We start from the raw sequence: 15632 nt of genomic DNA, 5'->3' as shown, positions 1-15632 counted from the left end.
GTCCTCTTCTTTGAAGTTTTTCTGCTGACCATGTGGAAATGTGGGTTGCGCAACAACTAGCCACTTGCAACCACTGTTATCGGGCAGTAGGCGCACACCTGTCGGATCAGAAGTTTCTTCACTTTTGTTGTTCTGCTGGTGACGTATCCAGTTTGAAACTATGCCTTCATCATCTTTCATTGGTCCACTTCAATTGCATTGATTCACCTCATGCACTTTCCTCTAAAAAAAAATCAATGAGAGTACCTGAAGTAAAATCAAAATTCAGTTTGATCAAGTGGAATAGTGTTTGATGTAGTGAGTGCTCAGCGCTTTGACAGGACAGACGAGTATCGATGAACGCACATCAGCTTGGAGTACATCAAACCTGGGAAGTGTCCATTCAAAGCCGGTATTTCTAATATTATTCCTTTAGCTTTCTGCAGGATCTTTGTAACTTACATGAGTTTTAATTAGAAAATATTACCAGGTAAAAACTATTCTAAGTATCTGGGATTACATTTTCTAAACTCAAAGGTTCATTTTATGGTTAATACGTAAACCAGGGCTGAAAATAACTGTTATTTTCATATTATTGTTAGTTGGTTGCATTGAGGCACATTATGATGCATTTCTGCTCTATTCAGTAAAAATGAGTATTATTACAACGTTGTCATGTGTTCAAATGTAAGTTGTGAAATTTAGTTTTGGCGAGAAACTTAAATACATACAATTGTCTGAAGGAGATTTTCTCAGCAATATAAAATAACAGAGAGATGGGATTATAACCCATTTAACGTTTTACTTTTTTGTACTTGGGATCGGCTGATATTCAAGTTGAAACAAAAAGATCTGTATATATTTATGTGATTTGTTTTCTTTAAATTTACAATGTGCTATACGGTATGTAACTTGTTTTGAAAATAGCTATACAACCAATTAAAAAGCATGTCGCATGTTTGAAGCATTATATATATATTCAACGTTAGTGTGTGCCCATCAATACTGATCTATGCTGTCCAATTGCCCTTGAGCAAGACACTGACACTCTCCCTGCTCAGTTACTGTAAATCAGACTGGATTAACTGATTACAGCCATTTTGAACTTCAGTTACTTAGTTTGTTGTTTTGCTCCTCTGTGCTCTGCACACAGAGGGTGTTTTCTTTCAGTTTGTGATGAATTGATTAGTCCGAGGTTGGTAGTCAGATACTGAGTCATATGTTGGCACTAGCCAAGGTCTGACCTTGGTACTTTTTTTTTATTATGGAATATTGAGTGCTTTGGGATTGAAGGGGAAACTCTAAATGGACGTTTCAGAAGCTTGGCTAGTGCCCTTGTGCCTCCAACAATAATTCCCCTGCGCATAAATGAATGATAGAGGATAATGGTTATGATTTTCTCTTAATGGGATCACAATGGGTTTTGTTCTCACTGTAAGACAAATGCGTCAGTGGCTATAAAGTTCTATAAAAGTCAGTTTTATTTAGTGGTTGAACACACTTTGTGCGCTACTGTGGAAGCATTAGTTTAAATAACACGCAGTAGCATTTGTTGCAATACATCGGTTCAAGAGTGCAAACCGGCGGCTCTTTGGACTATTGGAGGAACTTAACTATCCTCCAGTTTAGCCAAGCAGCTCAGGCCAGGAAGGGTGCATTGTGGGCCTTCTGTGCGACTCCAGGCAACCCCTGGATGTTTGTAATGAGGCCCATTATTCATTCCATATGTTCAGTGTCTGCTGAGAGCCCCCATTGTAGCCCAACAATCGAGCTGTGAGGGGCGTTTAACCCCAGCGCTTCAAGAGGAGGGCGCCGTCTATTCTGTGACATCATGCACAGTACTAATACCTTGAATGAATCGCCTCTCACTCCCTGCACTGACTCCAGCAATACCAGGTCCACTGATTACAAGGGGGGTTGGCAAGGACGCACGGTGACTCGTTGGATAGGGATGAAAGAGTTTTCGGAGAGATTGAGTCATTTTTACCCATGCTCTGATTTTAAAACGGCTCATGTAGATTAGCTAGTTTGGGTTATAGCGGTACGTACACTAAATATTTGCTCAAATCCAATCAATCTCTGCATTTTGAGGCACATATCGTCGCATTGGGTCAATAAAGACATTGTAGATGTAGTCTTAGTAATGGGAGACGATGATTAATGTGTTGTAGCCGACAAATTTAAACCGACTTTACAAATCATATTTATCACTTTATTGGATAATATACTTTAACGGTGAGGTGATTACAGTAACCCATTACAACACGTAGATCCATGATGGCTCCCTTCGTCTCCCGTGTTGTTGCAATGAAAGGTGCTGCCTCTGCAGCTACAGCCGGCGTCCACTCGCCTTCCCATCGAGCGTCAGGAGTTGTCATAGTGCCGGTTGAGGAATGCTGCTTGTGCTCCCCAAGCTCTTTGAAGAGGACATACTGGATAGCTTTTTTTCAGCTTTTCACCAAAGCCCGCCTTGGCAGGTCTGCCGGCATAATCTGGATTCTTGGCCATAGTTTGTTGCCTAGTGAAACACAGCCACAAACTCTTTGGGTGTTTGGGGCTTGATGGTCTTGAATCTTTACAAGCTTCGCACAGAGGTAGTTTTTCATGGGGAACCCAACACAATGTTATCGGCGTGTCTCGCAGCACATGATAATTCTGCCCTCCAAGCTTTCTCTTGTACGTTTCTGTAGGATAAAAACACCCAGGAGTCATAGGATTTAATATCCAATAATGGAGGATCAATCTCCTGTATCCAACTCTCAGCTGTGCAGTTTTCATGGGAGGATTTTCCTTTTCCATCAAAAAGAATATTGAAAAATTGTGCATTTCAAAGCTTTATGCAGTGGAACCAAAGCTATTGTGTTCATAAAACTGTGCTACATGGTACGAAAAGGGCAATGCTTTGACTTTACTGAATGTGAAGATGACTGTCATTCAACAGTACACCTTTCATCGATAGTCTGACGTCTCAATTTACTGCTCACCATAGGTTAAACTATTGTTGAAGGAAGGGGTGAATGAGTGAACAATGGAATGAATGGAAAAAGAAAGAACATGCAGACATAATAACTAAGAGATATTCACTCATATTAGTTGTAGTCGGAAGCTCTGCAGCACGCTGAGCAGTGCGGAGAGCACTGAATCAATTGTATTGATCTCCTCCACCTGTTCCTCTTGTTCCAGGTTGTTTGATGTGTGTACGGTCTCCCGGACTGACCGAGAAACCAAGCTCACCCTGGTCTTTGAGCACGTGGATCAGGACCTGACCACCTACCTGGAGAAGGCCCCCGATCCTGGAGTACCACCCGAGACCATCAAGGTAACCATTGGTGTTGTTATCTTGAAGTGCTGTGGAAGACGGATAGTGTTTGCGGTCTTTAATGGTGTGAGTGACTTCTGTTGTCTTCACTTTTAAAGCATCAGTGCGGAATACATTTAAACACACGTAAGAAGTGAGTTTGAAACCTTATTCACAGTATTTTAAATATATAGGAAGCTATTTGCTGATTCTCTGGCTTGAACGCTGCAGGGCCACAGTTTGAGTGAGTGATTATTTATTTTTTTGGCCACAGACACAGAGGACAGAGTGCAGTTCCCTCTGACATCAGAGGTACCGGGGCATTTTGAAGCGCAGCACATGTGGCAGATGGGCTCCAAATTAGAGACTCCCTGCCTTCTCTATTTTCACTCTGCCCCGTCTCCCAGCAAGTTTAAACTGCATTACAGATGGAGACAGAGAAAAAGTGTCCGCGAGAAACGGGATTTTAAAATCCTCCCTTTGTGTTTAAAAAGGGACTCAATTTGATGGCAACAATTGTACTTCACAGAAGTTCCACCCCTCTATCAACAATTCCAGTGAGCCGATTCAAACTCACTATCACATTCTCCGATTCATTAAACAAATCCACCGAGTGTCCATTTCCTACTTTGCCAAAAGGTCGGAAATGGATGGGGCGCCTCCTCCTTTCCTCTGTGACTGTCTCCTTTTTTAAATTTTAATCTTTCCCACACTAAAAATCTCTTCATCGTGTTTCACCCCAAGGTCTGTAAATGTATTGTGTACCATGATATATACTGTATATTCCTATATTTGGAATACAGTCCTCAAGAGTTTAAAGTGTCACATTTGAAAACGGAGAAGTTGTGGAAGCTTGAGTAACCGTTGCTTTTCACCCCAGGGCCGGGTTTATGTGTGAAAGTTTTTGTGTCGAGCTGCAATGTCGGTGCGACGCTGTGCAAGCGTAGACGAGTCTGGTAGATCACACCCGAGGCTTTCCCAGGGTTTTCGCTGAAGTCGATACAGCGTAGGGTGCTTTAGTTTCTATGGATATCTCGGCGCGGTGGTGATCGTGCTGATCACGCTGCTCGGCTCCAAATATTGTATTTCAAATCACCCATTTAAATGAAAAACCCTGCCGATTCAAATTGTTATTAATTTGTTGCAATTTAGTCACTTAATTGATTAGTTGACAGAAAATGTATCTGCAACTAATAGATTAATTGTTTGAGTCATTTTCCAAGCATTTGTATCATGTGTCTAGTTTTCCACCATTTGTTTTATCTTTTGGCTTTGCGCTGTTGGTTTGTTTGTGTGTGAGAGTCGTGCCACTCGCATGAAGCGGTTAGAAGAGCTGTAAAAATGTTAGAAACAACAACAACATTCCAGCCTTATATCTGCCAAAAAGTGCCTTAAATCTGCAGCGTGGGAGCATTTTGGATATAGAAAATGACCAGGGAGGCATGTGAACCGCGGATTAGTTACAGTTTACCATCATTTCACTGCCGATCATTGGCCTATATTCAGTAAAAATATGCGATCTGGGGATCTGCATTAATCGGGAAGTAACAATTCTGGCGTTGGAAAGCGTTTGGGGGGGGAGGAGGTTTCTTAACGATGTTCAACGATCCAACAAGCGCTTTTGAAGCATACGGTCCCCTTAAGGCACCCCTCCTTCTTTTGCTTTCTCCTAACATCCATACAGCTGGAGCCTTGAGGGGACAAAAGGACAATGTTGGAGTGACAAGATGACACAGGCACCATCCCCTGTTATTTCTAGGACAGTGGACACTGCACAGTAACCCCCCCCCTTCCTAGCAACTTCATTTGCCCCCGGCGATAGTGGATCCCGGTCCAGCAATCCCAAAATTACCACACCTGTGCCCATTGCATTAAATTCTAACCCTATTCAAGAGCGTCCCCCTTGAAAACCAAAAGGAAAACATTCAGCCTCAGCTAAAGACCCTAAACCCAAAAGAACAGGCAAACTTTGCCTTAAAAACAATCTACCCCCAGCATCAGACAACCCCACCCTGCCCCAGCCTGTCCATTTAAGCCCCCCTCCCCCCGCCCTCCACCACCCACTCTCAGACTCAAGACCCACCGCATGGTCATTGATGAAAGCGGTCCTCCTCCAGGAATCAAATGAGCTGGAAGGACATCAAGGAGCCTGGCTGCCCCAGCCTCGGCGCTAGTCAGCCGGGCCAGCGCTTGGGTCTCACCCACCCTCCTCCGCCGCCATCGTCCAAGCTTCCACAACTCCATTCTCTGGGCCCATAAAGGGGGAGGTTAATGAAGCATGGGGAGGGAATTACACTAACGCTAACCGGCAGATGTCCCATATTGTGCCTAGCTACAATAAACAATATGGCTGCCTCTGGTACATTAGCATTAGAAAAGGAGGCACACTCAGAAAGCCATGTTTTGACTGCATCTTGCAGAGGGCTGACTACTTTTTTTCCCTGATCCTCCTGCTTTTTCAGGGTCAGATCTGTTGCTTTGTGTGATTTTTGTTTCCTCCTGGCCAAGTTGCTTGTAGGGTTTTTTGAAGTTTAAAGTGCTGTCAGTTGAAGGCGGTTATGTGTTGAGCAACTCTCGTTGCTGCAGAAATCCACTTTGTGTGACGAGATGGCTCACAGTAGCTGTCCGTGCCACATGTGGTCTTAAACTTTGTGGCGCGTGTGGTAATTTGGCGCTTCAAATTTTTCGAACTTGGTACTCCCCCATTTGCAATGCAGCAAGTTATGCTGTTTTACATAGTTAGACTATTTGTCATCACTCAGTTGCAAGGTTAATTGATACAGCAGAGACTGTGGCACTCGGGCCAAGGGGGCCAAGATTGTTTGTGTGTTTGTCCAAGAGTCACACTTCTGAGATAATTAGTGTTTACTAGGAAATGCTGCTGAAAGGAAGCACGGTGAAATGGCTATTTAAAGCGGAGAGGAACTGATTTGGGGGGGGGGGGGGCATGCTATTGTGTCAGCCCCCCTACACACACACACACACACACACACACAAAATAACCAACTGCCTGCCTCTCTCCTATGGCCCTGTCTGCCTGCTGCCCTCCTCTCTGGGTCATGGCTGGATGGAGATGTAGAAAGGAAGGTCTGTTTATGCATCCTGCCTGCCCTTGGTCAGAGGGCACACACACATGTGCATGCTTACACACACACACACACACACACACACACTAAGGCACCCTTACACTGGGGTGCGTACACACAAATGGAAATGTAGATACACACATATTATGTTAACACAGACCCAGAGGGACATCCAGTTTGTGTGTCTAAACACACACACACACACAGACACACACACAAACACATCACTCCCCATCGCCACAGCATTGTGTGGGGCGTCCTGTCTCCTGCTCTGTGGCCAGCACAGCAGCCAGCCCCACGCCGTTTGCTAATGTTTTCTGCTTGAGTGTGCAGACCCCTTTGACTCACTCACCAGCTGGTGGGCCAGTGAATAGAGCAGCGGGCTCAGGTCCATGTCACTTGTGAGGTCTTGGCAGAGGCTTTTGGGGGTGTGTGTCGGGGTTAATGTGTGTGTGTGTGTGTGTGTGTGTGTGTGTGTGTGTGTATAGGAAGGAAGGAAGGAAGGAGTGTGTGTGTGGAGGGGGATGTACAGTCCAGAGTCCAACACATGTCGACATTGTCTCCTCTGATTTTCTAACAGAGTAAATGATTGGGACTTACATTTTTAGCGACAAAAACTCCATATTTATTTATTTGCATCCGTTATTAATCGTAAATAGCTCCCCCTAGACATCATTATTTACAACAATCCAAGCTAAAACTCAGCCAAAACCACCGAGCCACAATCCCTTGTAATGACTTGTTATTTGTTTGCAGGTGCGGGACCTGTTTGAGAGTATTTCGGTTTGAAAAGAACAAGTCTAAGCTGGTTTTAATGTAGTTCATCCGTGTTACTTTTGCTCGTGTGTCATGGATGCAGTGTCTATGGCCATTTCTAAGGTCAGCTTTTGGTCATAAAAAGGGAACGAGTGCCAATTAACTCGAGCAGGACAGCTGCTGAGAAACAGAGATCCATGGTTCTACAGAACGGGGCCTCTTTCTGCCTCTATATCGTGTTTGTGTGTGTCCGTTATCAAACATCTGCCACAGTCGACAAGAAAAGACACATGCCTCCTCCAGTTAACTCCCTCCATACCACAATGTCTCAGCCTTTGTACTTAACTTCTCACTGCAGCGTCTTGTCATTCCGGCCTTTAGTCGCCTGGTTTGACCAAGGAATGAATTCAAATGTTAAATGTGGAGGCGTGGGGTCATGAAGCCATCTGTCTTTTGACATTTTGAAAGGTCAATTAAGGCTGAACTATTTGGGAAATCAAATTCATCGGGTGAGATTCATCATACAGAGCCACATATGATGTGTACAAATTATCTGTCCTTGTCATGTTTACAAAAATCAACCCTCCCCTTGTTGTCTTCCAGGATATGATGTACCAGCTGCTCCAGGGGCTGGACTTCCTGCACTCGCACCGCGTGGTACACCGTGACCTGAAGCCCCAGAATATCCTGGTCACCAGCGGAGGACAGATCAAGCTGGCCGACTTTGGTCTAGCCCGCATCTACAGCTTCCAGATGGCGCTCACCTCTGTGGTGAGTTGTGTTGTTCATATCTCTGAACTCGGCAGGGTTCGTCCAATAGTTCCTTTACATCAGGGTAGCCTCAAAATAAACACTCCCAAAACACCGTGGGCCCGTAGCTTCACACCTGATAAATAGAGACCCAAAAGTGTGTCACAGAATGTTTTAACTGGGTCATAGACACAAATAGACTTGGATAGGGGAATATTACATAATATATTGGTGTGGGATGTCATATGGAGTTCAGGCCCTGATGCAAACAGAGTTGGGCTCTTCTGCACCGGTTTACTTTGCTAAACACCGAGTACTACATCTGCATCCTTATTCCATCTTCACTACTCACTGCATTTAGCTAAAATCTACCCACAAAACGTCTGAATGCTTTTAATAAAACCCATCCACCATCAATAGATATTTTATGAAGGGAATACACCAGATTTTGATAATTTGCATCTCCCTCTTGACTCAGCAGTCCTCTCTTTTTCTTATAAAGTGAACATGACACATAACCAAAAAGAGAGAACAAAAATACACACACAAAGGAAATATCAACATAAACCAGTGAGAAAAACAACAACTCAGAAAGAAACTTTATGTACCCGTTTCACCATTGTTGTCCTCCTTTTCTCTCCTCCCATTATCAATTAATTTCTTCTTTTATACACGTATAGTGTATAACTGACCAAGGCAGATCTTTTTGAAAAGTCAATGTAGCGTGTGCACACACCAGCAAGTGTGCATGTCTCCGCACATTGCGTATGCTTTTATATATTTGCCTTACTCAGACTCACGCCGTCATTCTCATCAAAGCACACACACACACACACTGGCTTGAACTACCCTCCCATCTCCAGGGAGTTAGATAAAAAGCGTCTAATGTGATGTAGCGGGCACTGACGGGGCATCAGCAGGTAGCGCCGCAGCACTGAGCCAAGTGATAGGGTTTCTCTGTGTAAAGTGAGAGGCGAGGGCCCCCGTGGTCCGTCTCACGAATCCCTCTGTGGCTGTTGCAGACAGGGATGGGACAGATGAGGAGAGACAGACACCCCTCCCTTTCCACTGTCGGTACTTTGATGTCCAACTGTTGAGCTCTGGGCTCTGATGACCAGATAAAATAGAGAGGGAGACTGAAAGGAGTCTTTGGAAGAGGGAGACATGAGACTTTTTAGATTAAGGTAGCCGACAACAGAGGCTCAGTACCTTGTTATGAACCTGCATTTGCCGGGAGAAGGTTTTCTCACATTCACTCTGATATATGCACCCATGACTTTAGCTCCTTTGCTAATCACCCTGACCGGTCTGGACCCCTCGAGTTCATTCGGGTTTGGATATTGTCGGTCCTTTCAAAGATGAATTTCAGCAAAGGCCCTTGACATTACAATGGACGGACATAAAGTGTTTAACACTGATACAGTATATTTAACACAGTATTTTGTAAGTTACGGTTACTCACCCAATCTGAGGCACCAGAGTGATGGGACGGAGGATGAGGGTTGCAGGAGAAGGCCGTTTTTTATTATGCCAAGTTAGCAAAGCTCATGGGAACTTAGGTCAGGCTCATCCAGTAGTGCAGCATCTGCCCATCTAAAGTAAATATAAACATCCTTTGGGAAAGAATGCAATGTTCTTGTGTATCCATTCAGCTCTCAGCATCAGATGGACACATGCAACTGTGCTATTGCCCCTGCACAACACGAGATGAGCAGCTGGGCGAGTGGACACAAGCAGGTGCTCCCCCTTCCTAGAGCTGACACATTAATATTTACATATATATTTACATATATATATATATATGGTATTTATTCGTACACGTGGAAAAGTAGGCATTGTGAGCTGTTAAAATGCATATATATTATGATTATTGTAACTATGTTGTTTTTATTTTATACTCTCAACAAGAATAGATCCAATTTGAAGCTTTTATAGTATCTAAAGTATATTATTGTCAAAGGAGCATGACTGAGAAATATTAGTTCTAATTGGAACCAATTTAGATTTCTCTTTGCGTTGTTGACATGTCCGGGCCGGCCACACGTGCTTTTAGTGCATGTTGGCGTACCGCACTGGTTACCTCACGGCCGCTGCTCGGCACTACTCGCATTTGGCGGTTACAGCTGATAATGCCGTCCCGGAGGCGTAGCACCCTCAGGGAAACGCAATTGGGTCTGTCAGCACTTTCAACTTAGTTTGCACTGTTGGCGCTGTTAGCATTGTTAGCTAATAGTCGCTGGATCGCCGTCACCATGTTGAGAGGCAATTCAAATGCTCCCAGTCTCGTATCTTGCACCTTTAAGAAGCACTGATAAATGTCTGTGTAAAAAATGTCAGGACAGATGGTTGCCACCGGTTGAGTTTCAAAGTTTAGTATTGTGTGACTAGTCCAGGCCCTAAACTGTAATTTCTCTGTTATTGTCACGGGTAATTTTTATGATTCAGATAAAACTACTCAGTATTTCCACAGTATTTCCACCAGTTGATTTCTACAGTTTATCATTCCGATTGATGATGATACACAGTTAACTATCAAAGAGGAAGACGTGCCTAACCATAGAATTTACATAGTGTTACACAATATTCAGTTTGTGTGTGTGTGTGTGTGTGTGTGTGTGTGTGTGTGTGTGTGGTTTCACTGGAGGTTTTGTCTTTATGTAGATGTAACAATTCATTTATGACTAAACGGGGACACTTTCTATCCAGGGTTGAATACTTAACACAGGAATTCACCTCTTTAGAAATAAACGACAAATATCAAGTCCCCGAAACTACTCACGCACACACAAGGACACTAAAAGCGTTTGTGCACCCACTCACACGCTCATTTCCTTTCTTGGCTATACAGATTGGGCCTCAAAAGTGTGTGTGTGTGTGTGTGTGTGTGTGTGTGTGTGTGTGTGTGTGTGTGTGTGTGTGTGTGTGTGTGTGTGTGTGTGTGTGTGTGTGTGTGTGTGTGTGTGTGTGTGTGTGTGTGTGTGTGTGTGTGTGTGTGTGTGTGTGTGTGTGTGTGTGTGTGTGTGTGTGTGTGTGTGTGTGTGTGTGTGTGTCTTAGTGCATGCGCTAGAGAGTAGTGCTGTAAAGGGAGCACAGGATCTTCGGTTCTAGATGAATGTTCCTGTCTCTGGAATCCCCCCCCATCAGTCCAACACACACACTCACAATCTCCATTCATCCATTCAGTGTTTCCTCTTGCTAATAAAAGCAGATAATCTCCGCTGTATGCAGCGCACATGTACACAAATACCCACAGCGTTTAAGAGGATCTTCCTCTTTGCCCAACAGAGCAGCAGTTGCTTATTTAGTCACCTAATGCTACCGTTACTGGTAGACAGATGGGCTTTGGAGAACTGCAGTTGCTTAAGCGAACAAGACACTTCTCTCTCACTTTCAAAGTGATTCATTTAGCACTTCGAGAATGACAAGATGGCTGAAGTAGCATTTGCATAAAGTTCTCAAAAAGAGTCCCTTTCTCCTCTTACTTTTTTGCTGATGATTTATGAGTGGTGCCTGAACTTCTCTTTTCAGAATGAATTTGCTTTCTCACCTCGCAACACGTCGGGTTGTAAATATGTCATTGACCAAAAAAAATGTGGTTTGTGGTGTGTGTCTATGAAAACGTGTGCGATGGAGTCCGGGTGCATTTGCACATGCATGGTTGCATGTGACTGATGGCCTCATCACCATCACCCACCTACCATGTTGCACATATTTCACCCTCCCTGAAAGAGAGCGAGCGGGAGAGAGGGAAGGAGACCACCCATTGGGTTGGTACGGGGGTCCAGATTAGGCTGCCCCTGGCAGTCCCTGGAGATTCGTTGCTTTGTTGATGGTTTTTTAATGACCCCAGTCTGGCTACAGGCTCATTGTGCGATCTTGAGTGACAGGCAGATGGGAAAAGCTGATGGGTTAATCTGACATTCCAGAAAAAAGCAGAGAGGAGGCTTTTTTGTTGTTGTTGTTCATCTCATTGAGATCCCATTTCTGCCAAAGCACTTTAGAGAAAACCATTTTGTGTTTGAAGTTGGAATAAAAGCAGAAATATACAGACCAAGAGTGCAGTTATACTGAAATTCCATGTAATGCAGTGTTAAAACTTGACTTATTAACGAAACAAAATTTGTCTAAATTTGGGCACGTTTGATTAAAGGCCCTGCTATATATATCAAGTTAGAAGGAAATCTTTCATCATCTGACTTGGACCCATCCAAACAAAGTCGGGGGACACATTCCTAAAACATCCTGAGGCTAAAAGTAGCATCCTAACTTTAAGACTCAAGTTTTTTTGTCGGCTGCATCAGGCATTACACCGTGTTGCATGTAACAATACAATACGTACAATCAATACACAATCATAAGGTTAGTTATCTACAGTATGAATGTTGGCAGCTACTTTAGATACAATTTTGATTATGCACTTAAGAAAATGCTCATTAGATTTAGTCACATTTTAGCCATATTTATTCTAGGTTCACAAACAGATTTGTAACATGTCATTCAATCACTGTAGACGATTTAATTCATGAAACCATAATTAGCTAGGAGCTTTTACCTTCATCTCCATCTCCTAGTGGTAAGATGAGATGCTTTGTGCATACGGCTTCTTCTCTGTAAATGACAGAGGATAAGACATTAGGTCAGGTGATGTTTTCAAAACACAACTTCCAGTAACCGGATTGACTTTTTGAATTGAGCAGACATAAAACTTGATCAACCCAGAGGTAAGCACATGAAAGCGTACTGAAACACTATAATTTCCACTGGACAGACCTGAGCATGGTTTTTCTTTTCGTCTTCACCGGCCACATATTGGCGTCGGTTGAAGTAAAAGACAGACAGGATGGTCCTATGAAACCCATTCGCTTCCACTCTCGTGCATGTCATGCGCATGCTGTTGCCTGTCGAATCGGATTTGGGAAACTCGAGGGGAATGCCACCAGACTATTGTGTAGGCACTTGTTGTCGAACTCCTGTGTTTTTCTAGATCAAAACCAAAATGAACTGAGGGCTTGCCTTATGTGACAGGAGATGACAAGATAAGCTTATTAGTGGTGAAAATGTGTTTTGCCTCTGAGCTTATCTTCAGTAAGTCTGTTATTGAGTAAAGCCAAAGGACATTTTAGACTCCTCAAGTCGGGTCCTTTTGCGGTATTTTCCAGTAAATGAAATGGCTTCTAAATTTCCTTTTCATACCCTCAAATGAACCAATTGTTTTCGCTATTATTTTTAGCTTTTTAAAAATAGAATCTTGTGACACGGTGTGTACAGTTGCCGTCATAGTTTCCTGTAAACTCTGGTGTTGCAGAGGAGTGAAATTGTTACCTGATCAAAGGTATTTTCCCAATTCTTCCCCCTAGTTCATCTGCTTATAGCCCTCCCACTACGCTTACCAGAATTAGACACCCATATCTCAGACGACATTAAACAAATTGAAACCAGATTTCCTGCCCACGCTCAAACGGCAGACCGGCTTTTACAATACAGAGCTTTCAAGAGTAGTCGTACTCTATTCAAGCTGGATTTTTATTTTCACTATGAACGTGTCTCCTGTTTTTGGGCCCAGTTTTGACTATGAATATGAGTTAAAATCTGTGGGTTAGGGTAACGTGTGGATTATTACAAGTTGTGATAACAAGATAGTGATAAAAATGAAGATGAGCTGTCTTTAAGTCAGCAAACCACATGTTTCTTGATGGCAGTTATTTTGGCCCTTGATTAAAATGAATTAAGCTTTATGTATTTAACAGTTTTAAGAAGATTTTAAGAAAACATCTTTGCTGAACAAACATGCGGGTCTCAAGACTCCCATAATCTTTACGCTTTGCTGCCATGCATGCACGCATCAGTAGCTCACTATGCAACAGGGTTCAGCAACACACACTGATGAAACTGAAATTTCTCTGTGGTGACCAAGTGGACAGTCGTGTCTGTGAATCTCTTCTTTTGCCAGACAATCTGTTTCTGCTCTGGCCAGACAGACCGAAAGAAAGAAAGGCAGGCAGGCAAGTAGCGGCAGGGAGAGGGAGAGGGGGAAAACCCTTGCACTGCACGCAGGAGAGCACGTGCAGCGCACTCTGGGAATGTTTAGATATCTCCTCAAACAGCTCCGCATGGGAAAAAAAAGGAAAAGTCATCCTCTATGCTTTGACTGCAGCCGGCTGGAGCAAAGGGGCTGGCCCCAATTTGAGGCAAACACACACAGTTCACACACATATATGAAGAGGGATATACTGTATGTACACACGTTCGAAGGCAGTCGATTACATTGTTATTAATGTTTGCACAGAACATATAGTAGATACACATTTCACCACCACCCTACGCATGCACGCGCACACACACACACACACACACACACACACATACACTCTTCTGCCCTTCACTGCATTGATTGTTGATGGTCTCTTGGCAATGCTCCAGTTGGGGAAAAGGGGGTACTGACCTGTGTGTGTGTGTGTGTGTGTGTGTGGGGTGCATGTGCACACACCGGCATCTGAATATTAAAGCCTTGTCTGTACCAGCAACGGCAAGAGGAAGAGGAGGGGGAAAAAAGAGAAAAAATTACGGCATATATCAGGAATTTTCCAGCTAATGATGTGCGGATGTGGTAGCACTGGGGAGAGAGAGCCCCTGACTGTGCTGTCTTTGTTTCGCTCGCCGAGGGCCCCATGCAGCATTCCTGTACACTGTGCATACTTTGGCAACAGTTGTAGTGCCCTTTTTTCTGCATTACTGTATACAGTTTGTGTGCTGCTCTTGCACTTTTCCTTCCAGCCTTGTAGCTCTGTCTCTCCCTCCCTCAGCCTCTACATTTCCCCCCTTGTCTCCTTTTTTTAAAATCTTCTTTCTCCTCTTCTTTACTTCCTTTCTTGGCCTGGTGCAGCTGTATTGTTGGGACTGTAAATTGTCCTTTTTGCAGTACAAGAGAAAGAAAGAGGGAAAGTGAGGGAGGAGTGAAATAATGGTGTTTACAACATGGCTGACTGCTAGAGCTTCAAATGGGGCCTCTCTGGAGACACAACATTACAGCCTCAGCTCCACTGTACTCTCACAGTGCATAGTTTTGCTCATATTATTATTATAACATCCGCTCTCCCTCTCCCATATGTGGCTTGCCTATACACTCTTAAGCCTTTGTCCATTTTCTTCCCTTGGATTCATGCAGGAAGACTTTAATTTGTGACGGTTTGCTTTCAGGAATCGAATCAAATTCAAGCTTAAGACTTAAAGCACGAAACAGTCGAGCCATTTACAGAAGCAATTGCACTGAACGTGTATTCCACTTTATTCAGTAATTGCTGAAAGTTAAAACTTCCAATCCTGCTCTTATTGACTCAATTACAACTATAATTTGGTCTCTGGTGCATCCAAAATGCTTGTCTGTTAGGTGTGCATATGTGTGTAGATGGTATGTGTCTGTGTGTGCAGTGGTGCTCTTTCATCCTGGGCTTCCTCAGTGAGAGAGAATGTAAACACGGGCCCCCGGCCAAGCTCCATCAGCCCCAGTGCCTCTGGCCCAGCAGCCTTAAGCTCCTGGCCTCATCCTCATGGCATCGGGTCACCGTGAAGGACCCTCTCTGGAGTCCACATGGAGGAAAATGTCATGTAGAGGTGGTGAGAGTTGAGGAGGGATGAAGACTGTACATAATTTGCTCATTATTTTATTGCATCCTGGGTGTTGTTTTTGTATTTTGGGGCCATCATTTCGATGGGAAATTATACCTTTTGTGCTCATCAACATCAAAGTCATTGCTGAGATCTGG

At 43.7% G+C, this 15632-nt stretch overlaps 1 protein-coding gene across 2 annotated transcripts in view; it reads left to right on the top strand.

Annotated features, from left to right (window-relative positions):
• cdk6 (cyclin dependent kinase 6) overlaps positions 1–15632 on the top strand; it is a 33287-nt gene that overhangs the window by 2287 nt on the left and 15368 nt on the right. For both annotated transcript variants that reach the window (XM_076105613.1, XM_076105612.1), the window contains exons 3-4: positions 3163–3298; positions 7723–7890. In XM_076105613.1, coding sequence (XP_075961728.1) covers positions 3163–3298; positions 7723–7890 — 304 coding nt within the window. The remainder of the gene's footprint in view (positions 1–3162; positions 3299–7722; positions 7891–15632) is intronic.

Source organism: Anarhichas minor, unplaced genomic scaffold, assembly GCF_050575085.1.
Source record: "Anarhichas minor isolate MPS153535 unplaced genomic scaffold, ASM5057508v1 ptg000033l, whole genome shotgun sequence".
Lineage (NCBI taxonomy): Eukaryota > Metazoa > Chordata > Actinopteri > Perciformes > Anarhichadidae > Anarhichas > Anarhichas minor.
Note: the sequence above shows the minus strand (reverse complement) of the source record. Positions and strands in the feature narration are given on the sequence as shown.